At 49.5% G+C, this 15,875-nt stretch overlaps 1 protein-coding gene across 1 annotated transcript in view; it reads right to left on the bottom strand.

Annotated features, from left to right (window-relative positions):
• Nucleotides 1-15,734, bottom strand: part of LOC113954820 (complement receptor type 1-like) — an 81,293-nt gene extending 65,559 nt beyond the window's left edge. The window contains 14 exon segments of the mRNA XM_027659636.1: nt 779-927; nt 1,268-1,467; nt 1,995-2,174; nt 7,805-7,993; nt 8,476-8,658; nt 9,443-9,634; nt 10,086-10,274; nt 11,169-11,351; nt 11,875-12,087; nt 12,502-12,587; nt 13,121-13,220; nt 13,799-13,990; nt 14,464-14,610; nt 15,509-15,734. Of these exon segments, the coding sequence (XP_027515437.1) occupies nt 779-927; nt 1,268-1,467; nt 1,995-2,174; nt 7,805-7,993; nt 8,476-8,658; nt 9,443-9,634; nt 10,086-10,274; nt 11,169-11,351; nt 11,875-12,087; nt 12,502-12,587; nt 13,121-13,220; nt 13,799-13,990; nt 14,464-14,551 (2,144 nt within the window). The 5' untranslated portion in view covers nt 14,552-14,610; nt 15,509-15,734.
• Nucleotides 15,735-15,875: the final 141 nt, after the last annotated feature.

Below are 15,875 nucleotides of genomic sequence, written 5' to 3' on the forward strand. Positions count from 1 at the left end.
GTTGCAATCCCACAGGGAAGGAGTAACCACTGAAACACGGACAGACACGAACTGACCAGCGTTTATTGAGGAACAGGAACAATCTTTGCTGCCTAATTCTCTGCACTTGAACTTATCACATCTATTCTTAGCATTCACGTGCCAGAAATAGGGATGTGGAAGATGACACCAACACAAGGCCAGAAACCTGTTGCCTGTTTTAAGTCCAAGGATAAGATAACATGTCCTTCTTAAAAACTGCCCTCAACTAGCTGAATAGAAATCAGCTGGATTAACAGGAAATCATGCAGTTGAACACTTACTTCACCACTATTTCTAGCACCCCTAATGCAGAGGGTGCAGGGTGTACACAAGCCACAGCCAGCAGATTCCAGCAAAAGCACCTTCAGAGACAACCTCTGGACACTCATCTCAGCTTCTGCAGACTTCACTCCCCCTTATCTCAGCTTATCACAGTTAACACAGTGACTTAAAGAAGCTCAATTTAATTTCTTGCTGTGCTGCCTAATATAAAACGTGAAATGACGTATTAATTAAAGAGCAAATCAAGCTTGTCAGATTTAAAGGAAAGAGTAAAAACCACTCCCTGCTCTGGGATCTAACACGATAAAAGCAACCGCCCGTGCATTGGTGATAATTTTTCTGGCTCTGGGTATGCAAAAGTAAACCATAAAATCATCCAGAGCCTTTTTATAGATACTGTGACTGCACAAACTCTGTGTTCACCGAAGGAAACGTGGTTGTTGCAGTACATTACAGGACTCCAGTTTTGCTCTACTTTTCTAGTTCCACCTCTAGTTTTTTAATCTCCAGAAACAGTTTTTGGATTTCCAGCAGAGCTTTCACTTCTGCTACAGGCAGCCCACACTCAAAGGCCGATTTAATGTAGTGAACCTCTTCACATACATCAGCATCACCTTCTTTCTTCTGTTAAAAGGTAAAACAAAACCCAGAAAACAAGCTCGTAAGGTCGCTCTGCAGCAGATGGAGAGCCACCCACCCCTCAGCTCCGAGGCTGACCTGTCCCAGCACAGCCCCAACACTTCATCCCTCATCCACAGCAGGAAGAAAAACCTTTTGAGAAGTTTAAGCTGTTATTTTTCATGTTAGAAGTCAGGGAACATCCACCCAGGCACTCAGTCAGACCGTGGGGCTCTGAGCAACCTGGGCTAGTGGGAGGTGTCCCTGCTCATGGCAGGGCATTGGAATAGGATGATCTTTAAGGTCCCTTCCAACCCAAACCACTCTGTGGTTCTATGGAACTTACACACTTGGGCAGCAGTGTCCAGTTGCCATCAGGCAGGCATGTGGCTGTCCAGGAGTCTTCTGAAGACAGGTTCCCATCATCTGAAAACTGGTACCCAGGGGCACATCCCAAAGTAACAGTCTCATTGATCTGGTACCATGTTTTATCATCCAAAGGGCTTTTCAGCCTTCCATAGGCCACCCGTGGTTGTGGACACAGAACTGCAAGAAAAATCCACAGCAGAAGGCAGCTCAGCAAGGAAGTCAGTGTTATGGGGGCAGAAAAAAAACCTATGAAGCTTGTGAAGGCTGAGCCAGAGGGGAGGAATTTAAATTTGTGGAGCTGTGAAACCAAACGTTAAAGCAAAAATAATTCCCCTGGCCCTTTAAGAGGGGAGAGTGAAAGTCAGAGCAGCCCCTGAGAGGTGTTAGGAATTTGTCACTAATTTGCTTTTTTGTGGCAATGTCTCTGTTCAGGCACCCCATGCAGAGTCTGCAGATGGATATTTGGCGGTAGGAACGTGCACTCTGAAGAGGAAGTCAGTGAAGTCCCGGCCTCCTTTCTACATGACTGTCAAGAAAAACTTAACCACTGCCTGGTAGACACCAGCTTTGGGAAGTTTGTTTCTTCTGCAAGGAGGGGAAGGTTCTCAGAGAGCCCCGAGGATGGACACAGCTGTGAAGTGCTGCACCCCGAGCTCCCTGCTCTGCGACAGGAGCCACGAGCTCAGCTCCCGGCTGGAACTCACCTGGCTGGCAGGTGGGCACAGGAGGGTGCCAGCTGCCATCAGCCTGGCACTGACTCTCTGCAGCACCACTCAGTCCAAAGCCTTCATCACAGGAGAACCGCAGCACCACCCCATAGGGAAAGGTGAACCTCTGGGGGGTCATCCTTCCCCTCTCGACCACGGGCTTGGGGCACCGAACCACTGTGGGGAGAGAGCAGAGCTGGGAGTGGGGTCTGGCTGCTGCCCTTGCCCAGGGACAGCAGGGGACAGGTCAGGCAGGGCAAAGCTGCTCCTCCTGCCTGCCCTGTGTCAGAGAACCAGAGCATCTCATTTCCAGGTGGATCATCCCCACCCTGGAGCTGTCGAGCCTGTGAAGGAAGGAGGATCTCCAGGCTCACTTTTAATCCCGTTGTTCTGAGTGTAGCACCCAGGTCCTGCCTTCAGCCTGGTCCCATATAGGAGAAATCACTCACTTACCCCTGCACTCCGGGGCAGCTCCACTCCATGTCAGGTTCTCCCCGTTGTCAGAGGTGCAGTAGATGGACTCGTCCCCAATGAGGGACAGACCCTCCATACAGGTGTACTTGACTTCAAAGCCATATGGGAACTGCTTAGTCCCCAAGGCAGAGTGCTGCCCATTGGTGATTTTGGGAGGGGGATCACAAACTGTGAGAGAATAAAGGAAGAAATTAAGAATTTCTTCATTCCGTAAGGGAGACAGAAAGTAGGGAAATAACAGGAGAAGTGAGTTCTTCATGTTCATTCTAAATGTTACTCCCCTCAAAGTCCTCCTTGCTTCATGCCAGCTTTGCCTCTGGCTCTACCAGTACTCCCAGACTGCCCCAGGTAACCCATCAGCACAGCCCCAGTACCACAGCATGTGTTCCCACCCCCTCCCCTTCAGCCAACCTTCCCTTATCCCCTCCTCTTTTCCATGAGAAACGATCCTGCTCATGAAGGGGGTCAGGGAATGGTGAGTGTCATGAACCTTGAACAGCGCCCTGAGAGATGGCTGCAAGTCACATCAATCAGTGCATTTCATTAATTAGAGCTTTGACAGAGCACGAAAACTTTAAAGTCCTTTAACACTGTGCCTTGGGCCCCTCCTCCTAACACCTTCTCTGAGAAGTCGTGCTCGGGTCAAGAGGTTTTCTCCCTGCTGCTCCTACCCACGGGATGCAATTCCCAGCCCTGCCATTCCCACTCACCCCTGTCACAGTATGGGATGGGGGGTCTCCATGTCCCATCAGACGAGCACTGGCTCCTCTGGCTGCCCTTCAGCACGTAGCCATGGTCACAGTGGAATTCTGCCTGGTGCCCAAAGGTGTACTCGGTTTTCCTGGCGCTGATCTCTCTCCCGTGGGGGATAACTGGGATGGGACACTGCACCTCTGAGGAACACCAGCATCAGAAAGCAGATATTTTACATGAGGGGGGTGGGGGGTGGTCCCTCAGTGGTGGTTTGCTGACCCAGATGCCTCTAATCAGACCTGGCATGCTCAGGGATGGCAATTATGCAATAACAACCCCTTCCCTTGGAAGGCAGAGCGACCTGAGCCCTGTGATTAGCTATAAATTGTGGCTGAGGGGATGGCATGTCACTAACTGCACCATTGTTTGAACAGCCAAATAACCAGCAGGAGCTGCAGCTATTCCTTTCCAGCCACGCCACCCTTTGAACAGCAAAATTATAACAAGTGAGAGCCAAAGCTGCTCAGTGAAGTCCCACTGGCACAGCAGCACCAGTGGGTGTTTTGAAAACGATGTTATTAAACTGATGCTTTGTTGGCAAAGCAAAGGAAACGTTGTACTTACTCTGGCAAAGCTTTGGGACTGCGGACCACGTGAAATTGTTAAGACAAGTAGTTGTTGGAGACACTCCAGGGATCAAAGTGAACCCGTGTCTGCAGGAGTAGATCAGGGTGGTCCCGACTAGAAACTGGTGCCGGTGGTTTAGGTCGGCGTGGTCGACAGCAGGAGGGCTGGAACACTGACCTTGTGACAGAGCAGGGGACAACAGGGACCCTCAGAGCTGGGAGGTCTCCCCTAGGGACCCAGTGGGATGAAGCTGAGCCCTGCCTTTGGTGGAAACCCCAGGAAGAAGGGAGGGACAGCAACAGCCCTGCTGCAGGGGGGCATGGGGTGAACTGAGGGGGAAAAATAACGGGGACAATTCACCAAAGGATGTGAACTTAATGAGGATCTGCATTCTCACAGACTTTTGTGTGCAAGACACTGAACCCTTGGTGTGCCCTGCAGTAAGGGACAGCCCTGCAGAGCAGAGAGGGTCCTGCCACCCAGCACCACCCAACAGGGCTCACGGTGCTCCCCACCCTCCAAGCCCCTCCTGCGAGCACTGCACGTGCTTTTAGCGAAACACAAGCAGGTAATTACACCTGGTAAAGGCAAGGAGAGAGGTGTGTGTGTACCTGGGGTGCAGGCTGGCACCCGTGGGTGCCACCTGCCGTTGGCCAGGCACCGCACCGTGCTGGCACCCAGGGCCGTGTAGCCGGGGTCGCACTCGAGCGTGGCTGTGCTGCCAGAGGTGAAGTTCTCTGCAGATTTCAGCTGACCATTCGAAATATGAGGGATGGGACACTGGACCTCTGTGGATCACCAAAAAAAAAAAAAAAAAAGGGCTTTTCAGCACAGCACTGACAGGGGTCAGCTGTCGCTGCAGCTCCCTGTGGTGAGAGAAGGCAAAGCAGTTTAATGAACGCAGCAGTTGAGGCAGAGGGTTTAGGGGTTAATCAACATCTTGAGCAGCCATCTATAGGACTCAAAATGTGTAGGGTTTCCTTTCCACACAATCAAACACTATTTCCTTGGAGCAGGGAGGTGCTGGGCTGGGTTGTGCACACTCGAGAACTTTCTCAAAGGACCTCTTTAAAAGAACCATCAACTTCCAGGCAGAAGCTGCAAATTATTCTCCTTCCTAGAGACATTTATTACTCTGCAGACCTGCACTTCTCCTGTTTTGAGGTCAGCCTGTGGGACGTCTGAAAAGCACCAGCTGCCTTTAGCACAGCTATGGGCTGCCCCAGGGTGAGGCATCAGCCTTGGTATCATAGAATCAATCATAGGATTACAGACTGGTTTGGCTTGGAAGGGACCTTAAAGCTCATCTCATCCCACCCCTTGCCATGGGCAGGGACACCTTCCACTAGCCCAGGTTGCTCCAAGCCCTGTCCAACCTGGCCTTGGACACTTCCAGGGATGGGGCAGCCACAGCTTCTCTGGGTAACCTGTGCCAGGGCCTCCCCACCCTCACAGGGAAGAATTCCTTCCACATATCCCATCTACACCTTCCCTCCTTCACCTCAAGGCCATTCCCCCCTGTCCTATCACTCCATGCCTCGTGAAAAGTCCCTCTCCAGCTTTCTTGGAGCCCTTTAGGTGCTGAAAGATCTCCCCAAAGCCCTCTAAGCAAAGCTGAGCCACAGAAACAAAGAAAAGAAGGACGGAAAACACTCACCGAGGCTCCCAGTCGGCTGTAGCAGAAGCACCACCAGTGCCAGGAGCTGCCCAGGGGGGCAGAGGAGCCCTGGCATGGTGTGAGGAGCTGCCAGACCAGCACCGTGGGAAGGAGAAATCCTGTCCCTGCTGACAGCCCCACGGGGAAGGGGAAGCAACTGGGGGAAGCTGGGATCAGGCCAGGCAAGCCACGCTGACACCACCCCCTCCCCAGCCCTTCTGACCTACCCACGGCCAGGGCTGCCCTCCATGAGCTCTCCAGCAAGCTTGTGCCATGGGAGGGAAGGCTGCTCTGCCCTCTTCCCTTGGGGGAAAAAAGAGGGAATAAAGGTATTTTACAGCTGGAACCACCCTGCAGCATCCTGGCCTCACCCCTGAAGCACATTTACCCAGGGGCAGGCTGCTGTGCAAACACCCCCCACACCCAGAGAACAGCACCCTCCATGCTTATCAAGCCATATTTATTATATGCACTTTGTATATTATATATAGCTATTATATATATATAATATATATTAAATACTTTGCCTTACTATAGATAGGACAGAATTATTAAAAGCCAGACAGAGCTGTCATTGCAATTGCAGTTTTATTATAACCTCGTGGTGAAGGAGTCCTGGTCCCATCACAAGACACACGGTCTACACAGCACTTCCCCTCTACTGGATGTTGCAGAAAAAAAAAAACCAGCCTTTTTTTTATTCCTTTACACTTTCTTTTGCTCTTGGTGCCCACACAGAAATGTGGCACTGCCGTGTCCTCGGATCCATCTGTCCTGCTTGAGAAGAAAACCTGGCATTTTAGTTTTGCTATAAGACAGGCTTTGAAGTTCTCTTGGTCACAAGCAAACTAACAATGCAGTGAAGTGGTGAATGAATAGTGGATAAACTGGGCAGCACTGGGCTATACTGGGCTAAAGAGGTGCAGCAGCTGCGAGGTGAGTGAGGGTTGGTGACTCCCATGCCTGTTTGTACCACACAACAATTTACTTTCCACTCAGTTGCTTTCTAACTGTGCATTGCCAAGTGCAGCAAACAGATGTAAAGCTTTCAAAGGTATGAAGTGATGTACAAACTTAACCCCCTGAGCTCTTACAGAATGAGTCAGAAGTCACTTTGACTCCTCACGTGACCAAATCTGTTCTGTGGCTGATTGCTAAATTCTGTTTTGGCTACTTAAGTATTAGCACAAATTACAAAGTCATAAAAAATCCTCAGTCAGCATCACTATTGAACACGCAGAGGACAGTTGCTACAATACCAGTGACACCAGTCAGCTGTATGCTCTGATTTCTAGCTCCCTTTCAAGTTTCTGAATCTCCAGGTAGAGTTTCTGGACTTCCAGCAGGGTTTTCAGTTCTGTCAGAGGAATTCCACACTCAAAAGCTGCTTTATTTCGAAGAATCTTCTCACAGGTCTCATGCTTTTTCTTTAAAAGAACCAAAACAAAGACAGCGTGAGATTCCACCACGGGGTGACAAAGCAACCACCTTCATGAAGTTGGACCAAGGCTACTCCAGACTATAAATGGGGCAAAATACAGGAAAAGTTGGGCAGGTTGGTGGTACTTACACACGTGAGAGGTGGTACCCAGGTGCCATTAGCTGAGCAGGTAGTTTTTGAAGGCAGCCCTGACCGTCCGTTACGTTTGCAGGAGAAGGACAGACTTTCATTCACCTCATACCACAATTTGTTCCGCTGCAACACTAAATCCTGGTCCCATGAGGGTCTGTAACACCGAACTGAAAGAGAAATGCAGGTCAAAGAATAATGTCATGGGAGGAGAGGGAGGAGAAAACGCTCTGCAGATCCCACCCGTCGCTGGTGATACAACAGAGCAGCACCCCCAGGCTGGAACTCACCTGGCTGGCAGGTGGGCACAGGAGGGTGCCAGCTGCCATCAGCCTGGCACTGAGTCTCTGCAGCACCACTCAGGGCGAAGCCTTCATCACAGGAGAACTGCAGCACCACCCCATAGGGAAAGGTGAACCTCTGGGGAGTCATCTTTCCCCTCTGGACCACGGGTTTGGGGCACCGAACCACTGTGGGGAGAGAGCAGAGCTGGGAGCGGGGTCTGGCTGCTGCCCTTGCCCAGGGACAGCAGGGGACAGGTCAGGCAGGGCAGAGCTGCTCTCTGCAGTGGCTCTGTACTCAAATGCCACAACTGACCCTCAGCTGCCTGCTGAAGGAGACCCTGAGGTGTCAGTGAACAGCTGCTGGTGTCGAGATGTTGGCACAGGAGCTGCACTGGTTAATGCACTCGGGGTTTGGAGCTCCCGGAGCTGGGCAAGTTATGGAGCTGGGGCTTAGCCGGGTCCTGGCTTCAGGAGATCCATAGAGGAGAAACCACTCACTCACCCCTGCACTCTGGGGCAGGTCCACTCCACGTCAGGTTCTTCCCATCATCAGAGGTGCAGTAGATGGACTCATCCCCGATGAGGGACAGACCCTTTGGACAGGTGTAGGTCACACTGGCGCCATAGTAGAACTTCTTACCACCCATGCCATCGTGCTGCCCATTGGAGATTTTTGGAGGGGGGCCACAGGCTGTGGAATAAAGGGAATTGATAAGAAAGAAATGTGCAACTATCATATTCAGGTGAGACTCAAAAGTGGCTTCTGAGAAATCAGTACAGAGTTCGCTTCGTGTTTGCTGTCAGGCAAATTCACAAGAAGTTGCTGCCTGGCTTCTTACGCCAGCTCAAGGCTCCCACTTCTCCCTCAGCTCCTTCCTGGGTCACATCTATATTAGGAAATATTTGGATTTTTCCAGTGGAGGACTCACCACCCCTGGAAGTGAAAAACCATGTGGATGTGGCACTGGGGGGTCATGGTTTAGTGGGCATGGTGAGATCAGTTGAAGGCTGGACTTGATGTTCTTGAAGGTGTTTTTCAACCTTAATTATTCAGTGATTCCATCTCCAGGGAGAGAACACCTGGCTCAGCCCATGAGCTGGTGATCAGCACCCTGTTCCCCAGGAGCTGAGGGGAGATCACAGGAATTCTTCTCATCTGTGTGTCACACGTACCTTTGTCACAAAAGGGCAAGGTAGGAGCCCAGGTTGCATCAGCCTGACACTCGGTCGAGTCCGGGCCCCAGAGGGAAAAGCCCTCATCACAAGTCAGCTGCACTTGGGTCCCCACTGTGTAGTCACTTTTGCTTTTATGAACCTCTACTCCGTGAAGAATGTCTGGCTTTGGGCACCGAGGTTCTAGAAACAGCAGGAAATAAAGGACATCACTGTATTTCCAGGAAGGACTTCTATGGAGAAAAGTTACCAAGAAATATAAACCCTGGACAAAAGATGACTCTCATCCAAATGCAGGTCTCGGTGATTCCTCTGTAGCCCCGAAGGGCCAGGACAAGGAATCATCCATGCTCTAGTGCATGGGAGATGCAGCAGGCTCTTTCCTCCTGGCAAGGTTTCCCTGAGCTTTTGGGCTCCTGGGTGCTGCTGTGGTGCCCCATTGCTGGGTGAGGAGTTGGAGCAGGGTGAGGTATTTACCCTGTTACGTTTTTTTCCGAGAGGGGAAACGCATTGAGAACATCTGCTGCTCCCAAGCCTCGTGTCAGCAAACCATCCCAAAACACAAACCACATCCCCTTCCAGCTGGGTGAATGTCTCCCAGGCTTCCTAGGGACCTCTTAACCCTCTAGAAGCTTCCAACATGCAGCCCTTCAGCCCCCAACTCCCCAGACACAAGCTCAGCTCTGCCAAAACCCTGTACTTTTTCCAAGGCAATTCCCAGGCAATATAATGATCCACCCGGACCTTTTGCTGCCTGTGTATTCCAAGTTAACACAGGACAACCAGATCTGGGGACACGTGGCAGTGGAGCAAAATTCTCTTTGGCTTCTACCATCACCATCTGAGGCCACAGGTAGATTTTTCTGGGAATGTCAGTAGACAACTACACCTGTACAGAGTAACCCAAGTCTTGCAGTCAAAAAATAAGCAGTCCCCAAATCAACATGTTTCATAAACTCTGTCCCACCTGGAACGCACTCTGGTGGCTCTGGATCCCATCTGCCATCACTCATACACCGAAGTGTGATGCTGCTGCCACGACCTTTGAAGGCAAACCCATCTTTGCATGTAACTTCCAACGTGTTTTCATACACATAATTGTCTCTCTCGTACCATGTGTGCTTTCTGTTTGGGATGTGTGGATCTGGGCAACGAATTCCTGGGAAATGCCACAGGTTAGCAAGTGTGAGACCACGGCAAAGCCAACTGGGTGACAGCAGGTTCGTTGTGAGCAGAAGGAAGAATGCTTTGTAGGACAGAGACATATCACGACATTAAATCTGCCCCCAACCCACCCCTGGGCCATCCTGGGGGATGGAATGTTTGCCATGCAGCCTCCCTGCTGGATGGAACAAGGGACCCTCAACACCACAATGGCTTTTTCCAGAGGTTCAAGGGACTAGAAAGCAGAGCTGGTGAATAAAGCAAAGAAAACTCTGCAGCCGGGGAATAAATCAGAATAAATCAAGAGTCACAGCAAAGACGAGCGCGGCGCCAAGCTGGGCCTCTGGAGCATCCCCCTTTCCCCCCACCTCACTCTCCACGTGCAGTTCCTTCACTCAGCAATAATTCTGGCAGCTCCCAGGCGAGCCAAAGGGACAAACACTTACTTTCACATGGTGGGGGGATTTCATCCCACGTGAAGTTCGGCCGACAGCGGATGTTCCGCGTGGTTTCTCCCACGCTGAACTGGTGGCCCTCCAGGCACTCATAGGTGACCACAGTGTCCACAGGGAACAGATTGCCAGCAAGTCTGGCTTTAATGGCGTTATACACATCTGGAGGGTCATTGCAGCTACCTGGGGGGGAGACACCAACTTAGGGACGTTGCCAGTGGCACAGCAACAAGGCCTGTGGTGGTACAAGAGAATTTGGGTAAAAATCATGGGCTCATGTTGTTCATTCTGAGATGCACTTAATCATCCAAGTTCAGGAATGGTGGAGGAGGCAAATGAGGACATGCAAATATGGGTTTTTTCCCTGGAGAGACTTTTCACAAGGGCATGGAGTGACAGAACAAGAGGTAACAGCCTTAAATTGAATTTAGATCAGATACATGGAAGAAATTCTTCCCTGTGAGGGTGGGGAGGCCCTGGCACTGGTTGCCCAGAGAAGCTGTGGCTGACCCACCCCTGGAAGTGTTCCAGGCCAGGCTGGATGGGGCTCTGAGCAACCTGGGCTAGTGGAATAGCAGGGAAATGGAATGAGATGAGGTTTAAGGTCCCTTCCCACTCCAACCATTCTATGATTTTGGACTGCATGGTAATTTTCACTGTTACAATGAGATGCAATTTCTAATCAAGTTTATATTATCTGAGGCTCTGACGACAAACTCTGAAAACATTAAATATAGAAAGGTTAATTTAGTCCCTTTGAATTCTAGTGAGAAATGCTCTCCAGCTTGAACAGGATGAGGCTTTATTCTCTATGGCCCCAAGTCATAAATTCCTAAAGTCACCTTAGTGCTACAGAGAGATTTGCCTCCCCAAAAAACCCCCAAAAATTTCAATCTTAGAGCCATCCCTTTCATGACCTCGTGCTTTTTTAGATGGGAACTTCAGTGGGCATGGTGGGATTCGGTCGAAATTTGGACTCGATGACCTTGGAGGTGTTTTCCAACCTTAATGATTTTACAATTCCCCAAAGCAAAGCTGCTGGAGCAGGTGGAGCAGCTGTGGGACCATCACACTTACTGAGCTGGCAGAGTGGCAGGGGGGGGTCCCAGAAGTTGTTGTCCCTGCACGTGGAAGCATCGCTGCCGTTCAAGGTGTAGCGGAAGTTACAGTCGAACACGACGGTGTCTCCGTAGGTGTACTCAGACCTGTACCCACTCAGCAGCTTCCCATTCGCCACCCTTGGAGGCTCACAGGTCACCACTGTGCCAGGGAAACGCAGGGAATCAGCAGTCAGGCTCAAGAGGGGAGATGAGGGTGTTAAAAACATTCTTATTGCTAAAGGCACATCCACCAAAAAGGCTGAAGGTGGATGTGACCAGGCAGCTGACGAGGTATCTTTGTACATCTTACTCCACTTTACAGCATTTTTTTATTAAGGCAAAGCATCATAAGAACACAGGGAAGGCAGCAGGTGTCACAGCAGGTGTTGGAGGTGTTACATTTTACACAGACCAGCAGGTAAGATGCATCATCTGGTCTGTGAACACGAATAAAATCCCATTCCCATGTCCTTGCTGACAGGATGATCATGATGGGAGACTGACTCCTGTTACAGCTACCAGACTCACAGGGTCTCATCTGCAAGAGGTGATTCCAGCAGGATGAAGGAGAGAGAAGCTTCCAAGGAGGAAAACAGCTGAGCAGAGCAGGAGCAGGGGCTGTGAAGGGGCTGGTGCTGCCACAAGCAGGCTCACACCCGGCCCTGGGCGTGGCAGCAGCTCACCTTTGCATTCTGGGGCTGGACTGCTCCACACACCATTGACATTGTCCGTGGTTGTGCAGAAAATAGAGGCTTCTCCCAGCAGGGATAAAGGTCTCTCTGCCCTCCTGGCACTTCGGCACCGGTACGTGACGGACTCTCCGTACACAAAGAGCTCCTTGTCAACCCCACTGTGCTCCCCATCAGCTATTTCTGGGGGGGGTTCACACGGAATCGCTGTGGAATTGGAGGGAAATGGTAGTTGGGAAGAAAGAGGAAGAGAGAAATTATTTAACTGATTTTAAACCAAAGGTCTGGGAAGAAAAAATTTCAAACACGAGGTGCCAGAAGGGTCAGAAATTAAGGGCAGGTCTTGAGGGTGCTGCACACCAGCCCAAAGGCAGCAGTTCTGACCAGGCACTGAATGGTTTTGTGATATCCCAGTCTCACATGCAGCTGCCTCACTCCCAGAGAGCGAATAAATATTTCTGCAGGATGATGCAGGAAGGAAAACACAAATTAAAAATGTCTTTCCAGGTTCCACCACGCATTGAAATGCCAAAATCCTCAGCAACAGCTTCTTTATCCAGCCCCAGTCACACTCCAGATAATTAAAGGATAGATAATAGATAATTAAGGAACTCTACTTACCCTCACACATGGGAATATCTCTGTCCCACGTAACAGCCCCATTTTTAATCACACAAGTAATCTTAGAATTTCCAAGCAGTCTGTACCTGTGTGGAACAGGGGAGAGGGAATTGCTTGGCAAATTTAGTTTTAATTTATCATCAATAATATCACCATCAGGATGCTTTGGGTTTATTTGTCATAATTACAGCAGATCAGAAATTGGCCATCAGTGTCATTTTTTTCAAGGACATGCTGGCTTTTGGCAAAAGCATTTTTTAAACTAAAAAAATGACATTTCTAAGGAAAAATATCTACCTTATCAGCTGGCTGTAGCCATCCCTACAGCTCTGAGTTCAGTGTTCATGCCTTTTCTTCAAAAAGATACTGAAACATTGGGAATGGTTTGGAAAGAGCCAGGAGAATGAACATGAGTTTGTGAAGAACTGCCTCAAAGGAGGAGTTTAAGACACTCAGTCAGTCCTAAAGTTCTCAAAGTTTAAAACATATTTCAATCAGGGTCTGCAATTACCTACACCAGTGAAGCTTCTGACAGCACAGGCTTTAATCTAGAAGGGAAAAACTTTGGAAAAACAGCCGGAGAAGAAGAGGCCCTGTGCCCCAGGTGCTCTTGGCTTACCCAGTGTTGCAGGTGAAGTTCACTGAAGAACCCAAACTGAGGTCCTCTCCCAGGACGAGTCTGCCATTGGGCGGCTCTCCGGGGTAGGTGCAATGCTTGGCTGGGGACAACAGCACTCAGTCAGCTCTTACTTAAAGACTCCTCCAATACTGAGCAAAGGGATGGACCAGAGACCTCCAGATTTCCCCTCCAACCCTAAATTATTTCATGTTTCAAGATGCTGGCAAGACTCGCATCATGACCTGCTGCCTCTGCAGCCTAAGCAGGGTTTGCAGTAACACTGGTTTAGTTGTCTCCTCACAACTAAAGGATTCTCCTACTGCAAGTCAAACACTTTTTTTTTTGACCCAAGAGTTACAAAGTGCATCCTTTGAGTCAGCAGTGAAACACAGCCAGCATCAGAGGAGATTTCAGCTCCTGCCATCATTGCCAGTACTTATTGGAATAAAACCAGTGGTTCGTGTCAGGTCACTCATTGCCCACCATCCCCTGGGCTCACTATGGATACTTTGGATGCTGCTCCAGCATCAGCAAACAAAAACCATCAGAAGTCATAGAGCCACAGGATGGTTTGGGTTGGAAGGAACCTTAAGAGTTTATCTTGTTCCAACCCCCTCCCACAGGCAGGGACACCTTTCACTAGACCAGGAAGACCAAGTCAACCCAAAATATACTCACCTGTGCACATGTCCCTTGATCCGTGCCACCTCCCGCTTAGTCCACAAACAAGGACATTGCTGACATGATTATTTCTCATATAACCTGGACGACAGACATATTCCACCCTGGAATTGTGGGGAAATGAGGCAGTGCTCTGGTACTGCTCCTTCAGCTCTGCAGACTGGAGACGCGGCGGAGCATCGCAGAGACCTATGGACAGGAGCTCCATCAGAAGAGTGCTGGGAGGAAAACCAGTGGGATTTAAGGCCTGATTCACTTTGAACGTCCAGGTGAGGACATTTCAGCACCCAAAGACTCCTCAAAGCAAAGAGGAGAAGTGCAGCCTGTGACTGTGGCTGGCAGGGACCAGGAGGAGCATCACCCCTCCAGGTCCTGCTCCTCACCCAGAAGTTTCAAAAGCTGGTCACAAAGTCCAGATTAAGCATTTTTTTTCTCCCCTGTTACTAATAATTATTGCACTTTCTCAGCTAGAATAATTTTCCATCTGCTTTCCACAGAGAGGAAAGAAAGGCAAAGGAAGATGGATTCTGATCACAAAGATTTACAACACCCTTGAAACGCAAAGGCAGTGAGGAAAAGAGAAGGATCCAAGCCTTGTGAAAGCCAGGAGAAGGTTGTCCTTCAAAGGATCTTAGTTTATCCTGAGGGACTCATTCACTTACTGTGGACAGTCACAATGAGAGCAGCAGTGAGGAGTGACCCAAGGACGGCAGCGCGATCCCGCTGCCTCCCCAGCTCCAGAGCTGACATGTTTATTCCTGTCTGGAGATCCCACAGATGTTACCACATTCTTTCCCTGGGCCAGATCTCTGTAAAAATAGTAGAGGAGGGGTATTTACACTGAGGGTAAGTGAACAGGTCTTATTTCTCCATCCCTGAGCTGTGCCTGCAGTGGTGGTTGGGGAGCTGAAGGAACAGGAGCGGAATTCCTTTTCTGGAAGCAAAACAAAACCCAAGACAGACTAATATCTTCACTCAAACCACAGAATAAACACTTCAGAGTTTGTCAGCTTCAACTTAAACCCACCATATTTAAGCTGAAGCTGACAATATTGCCATCACTGTTCTTCTCAGCCAGCCAACCAAATTAACACTTGCAGGGCCACGAGTTTGTCTGTGCCTTGTGGAAAAAGTTCCCCAAAATGTATCTTGTGGGTAGAATGCTCTATTTTTAGTACTAAATCTCCTGGAAGTAAATTCCTAGTCAGATTAAATCCTGCTGGAGTCACCAGTACAGTCCCCTAACAATAAATAACCCTCAGAGGGAGAGAAGTAAAAGTTACATCAATTTTGTGCAAATATTAACTGAATAAAGCTATAAAACATACAAGTCAATCAAAACAATTTGCTTTACCAAATGGAATTTAACTCCAGTTTGCCAGGTTAGTACCTGCCAGCCCTAGAGATCAGTAAGAGTCATCTCTGTATTACCCAGGATCATTTTTGAGCCTAAACTCTCCCAATGTTACAGATGGTCCAAGTACCTGCCTTCCTCCTGGAAACAAGGCTCTTCCTCGATGCTTTCTGCCCTAAACCCAACATTTCCCTTGGCTGTTTCATTCCTCTGCCTTTCCTTCAATCCCAGTTACAACTCCTGGCATAATTTGATTTAATTTACTGATCTTTGGGCCTGCTGGAGTTGCATTACAGCTCCAACCCAGTTCCCAAGAGCAACACTTAAAGCTCTGTGGCTCCGAGTTGCCTTACCTGGAGGTCAGGAGGCAGGAGATGGAGACCTGGAGCGTTCAGCACTTCCAAGACAAAGCAGTGACTGTTCCCATCCAGTCCCCTGGCTCCAGGCACAGCTAAAGGAGGAGTCATGATCCGCCTACATGCTCAGCTATGGCTCCATGGAGAAAAGCTTTCTGCAGAATTCTGCAGAAACCAGGGTCGTGCCAGCTGACCCATAAATCATTAACTCCTCCTGAGCAAGAAGGAAGTAGTTTATTCAACCCACAAAGCAAAACACGAGAAAAACTGAATGCAACCCAAACAGATGTTGAAATTGTTTGGTTTATTGTGTGGAGTTGCCAAGTCTTTGTTGAAATGATCCTTGCTGAGCTGCCCCACCGGG

The sequence above is a fragment of the Corapipo altera genome, unplaced genomic scaffold (assembly GCF_003945725.1).
Source record: "Corapipo altera isolate COAL_440 unplaced genomic scaffold, ASM394572v1 77b, whole genome shotgun sequence".
NCBI lineage: Eukaryota > Metazoa > Chordata > Aves > Passeriformes > Pipridae > Corapipo > Corapipo altera.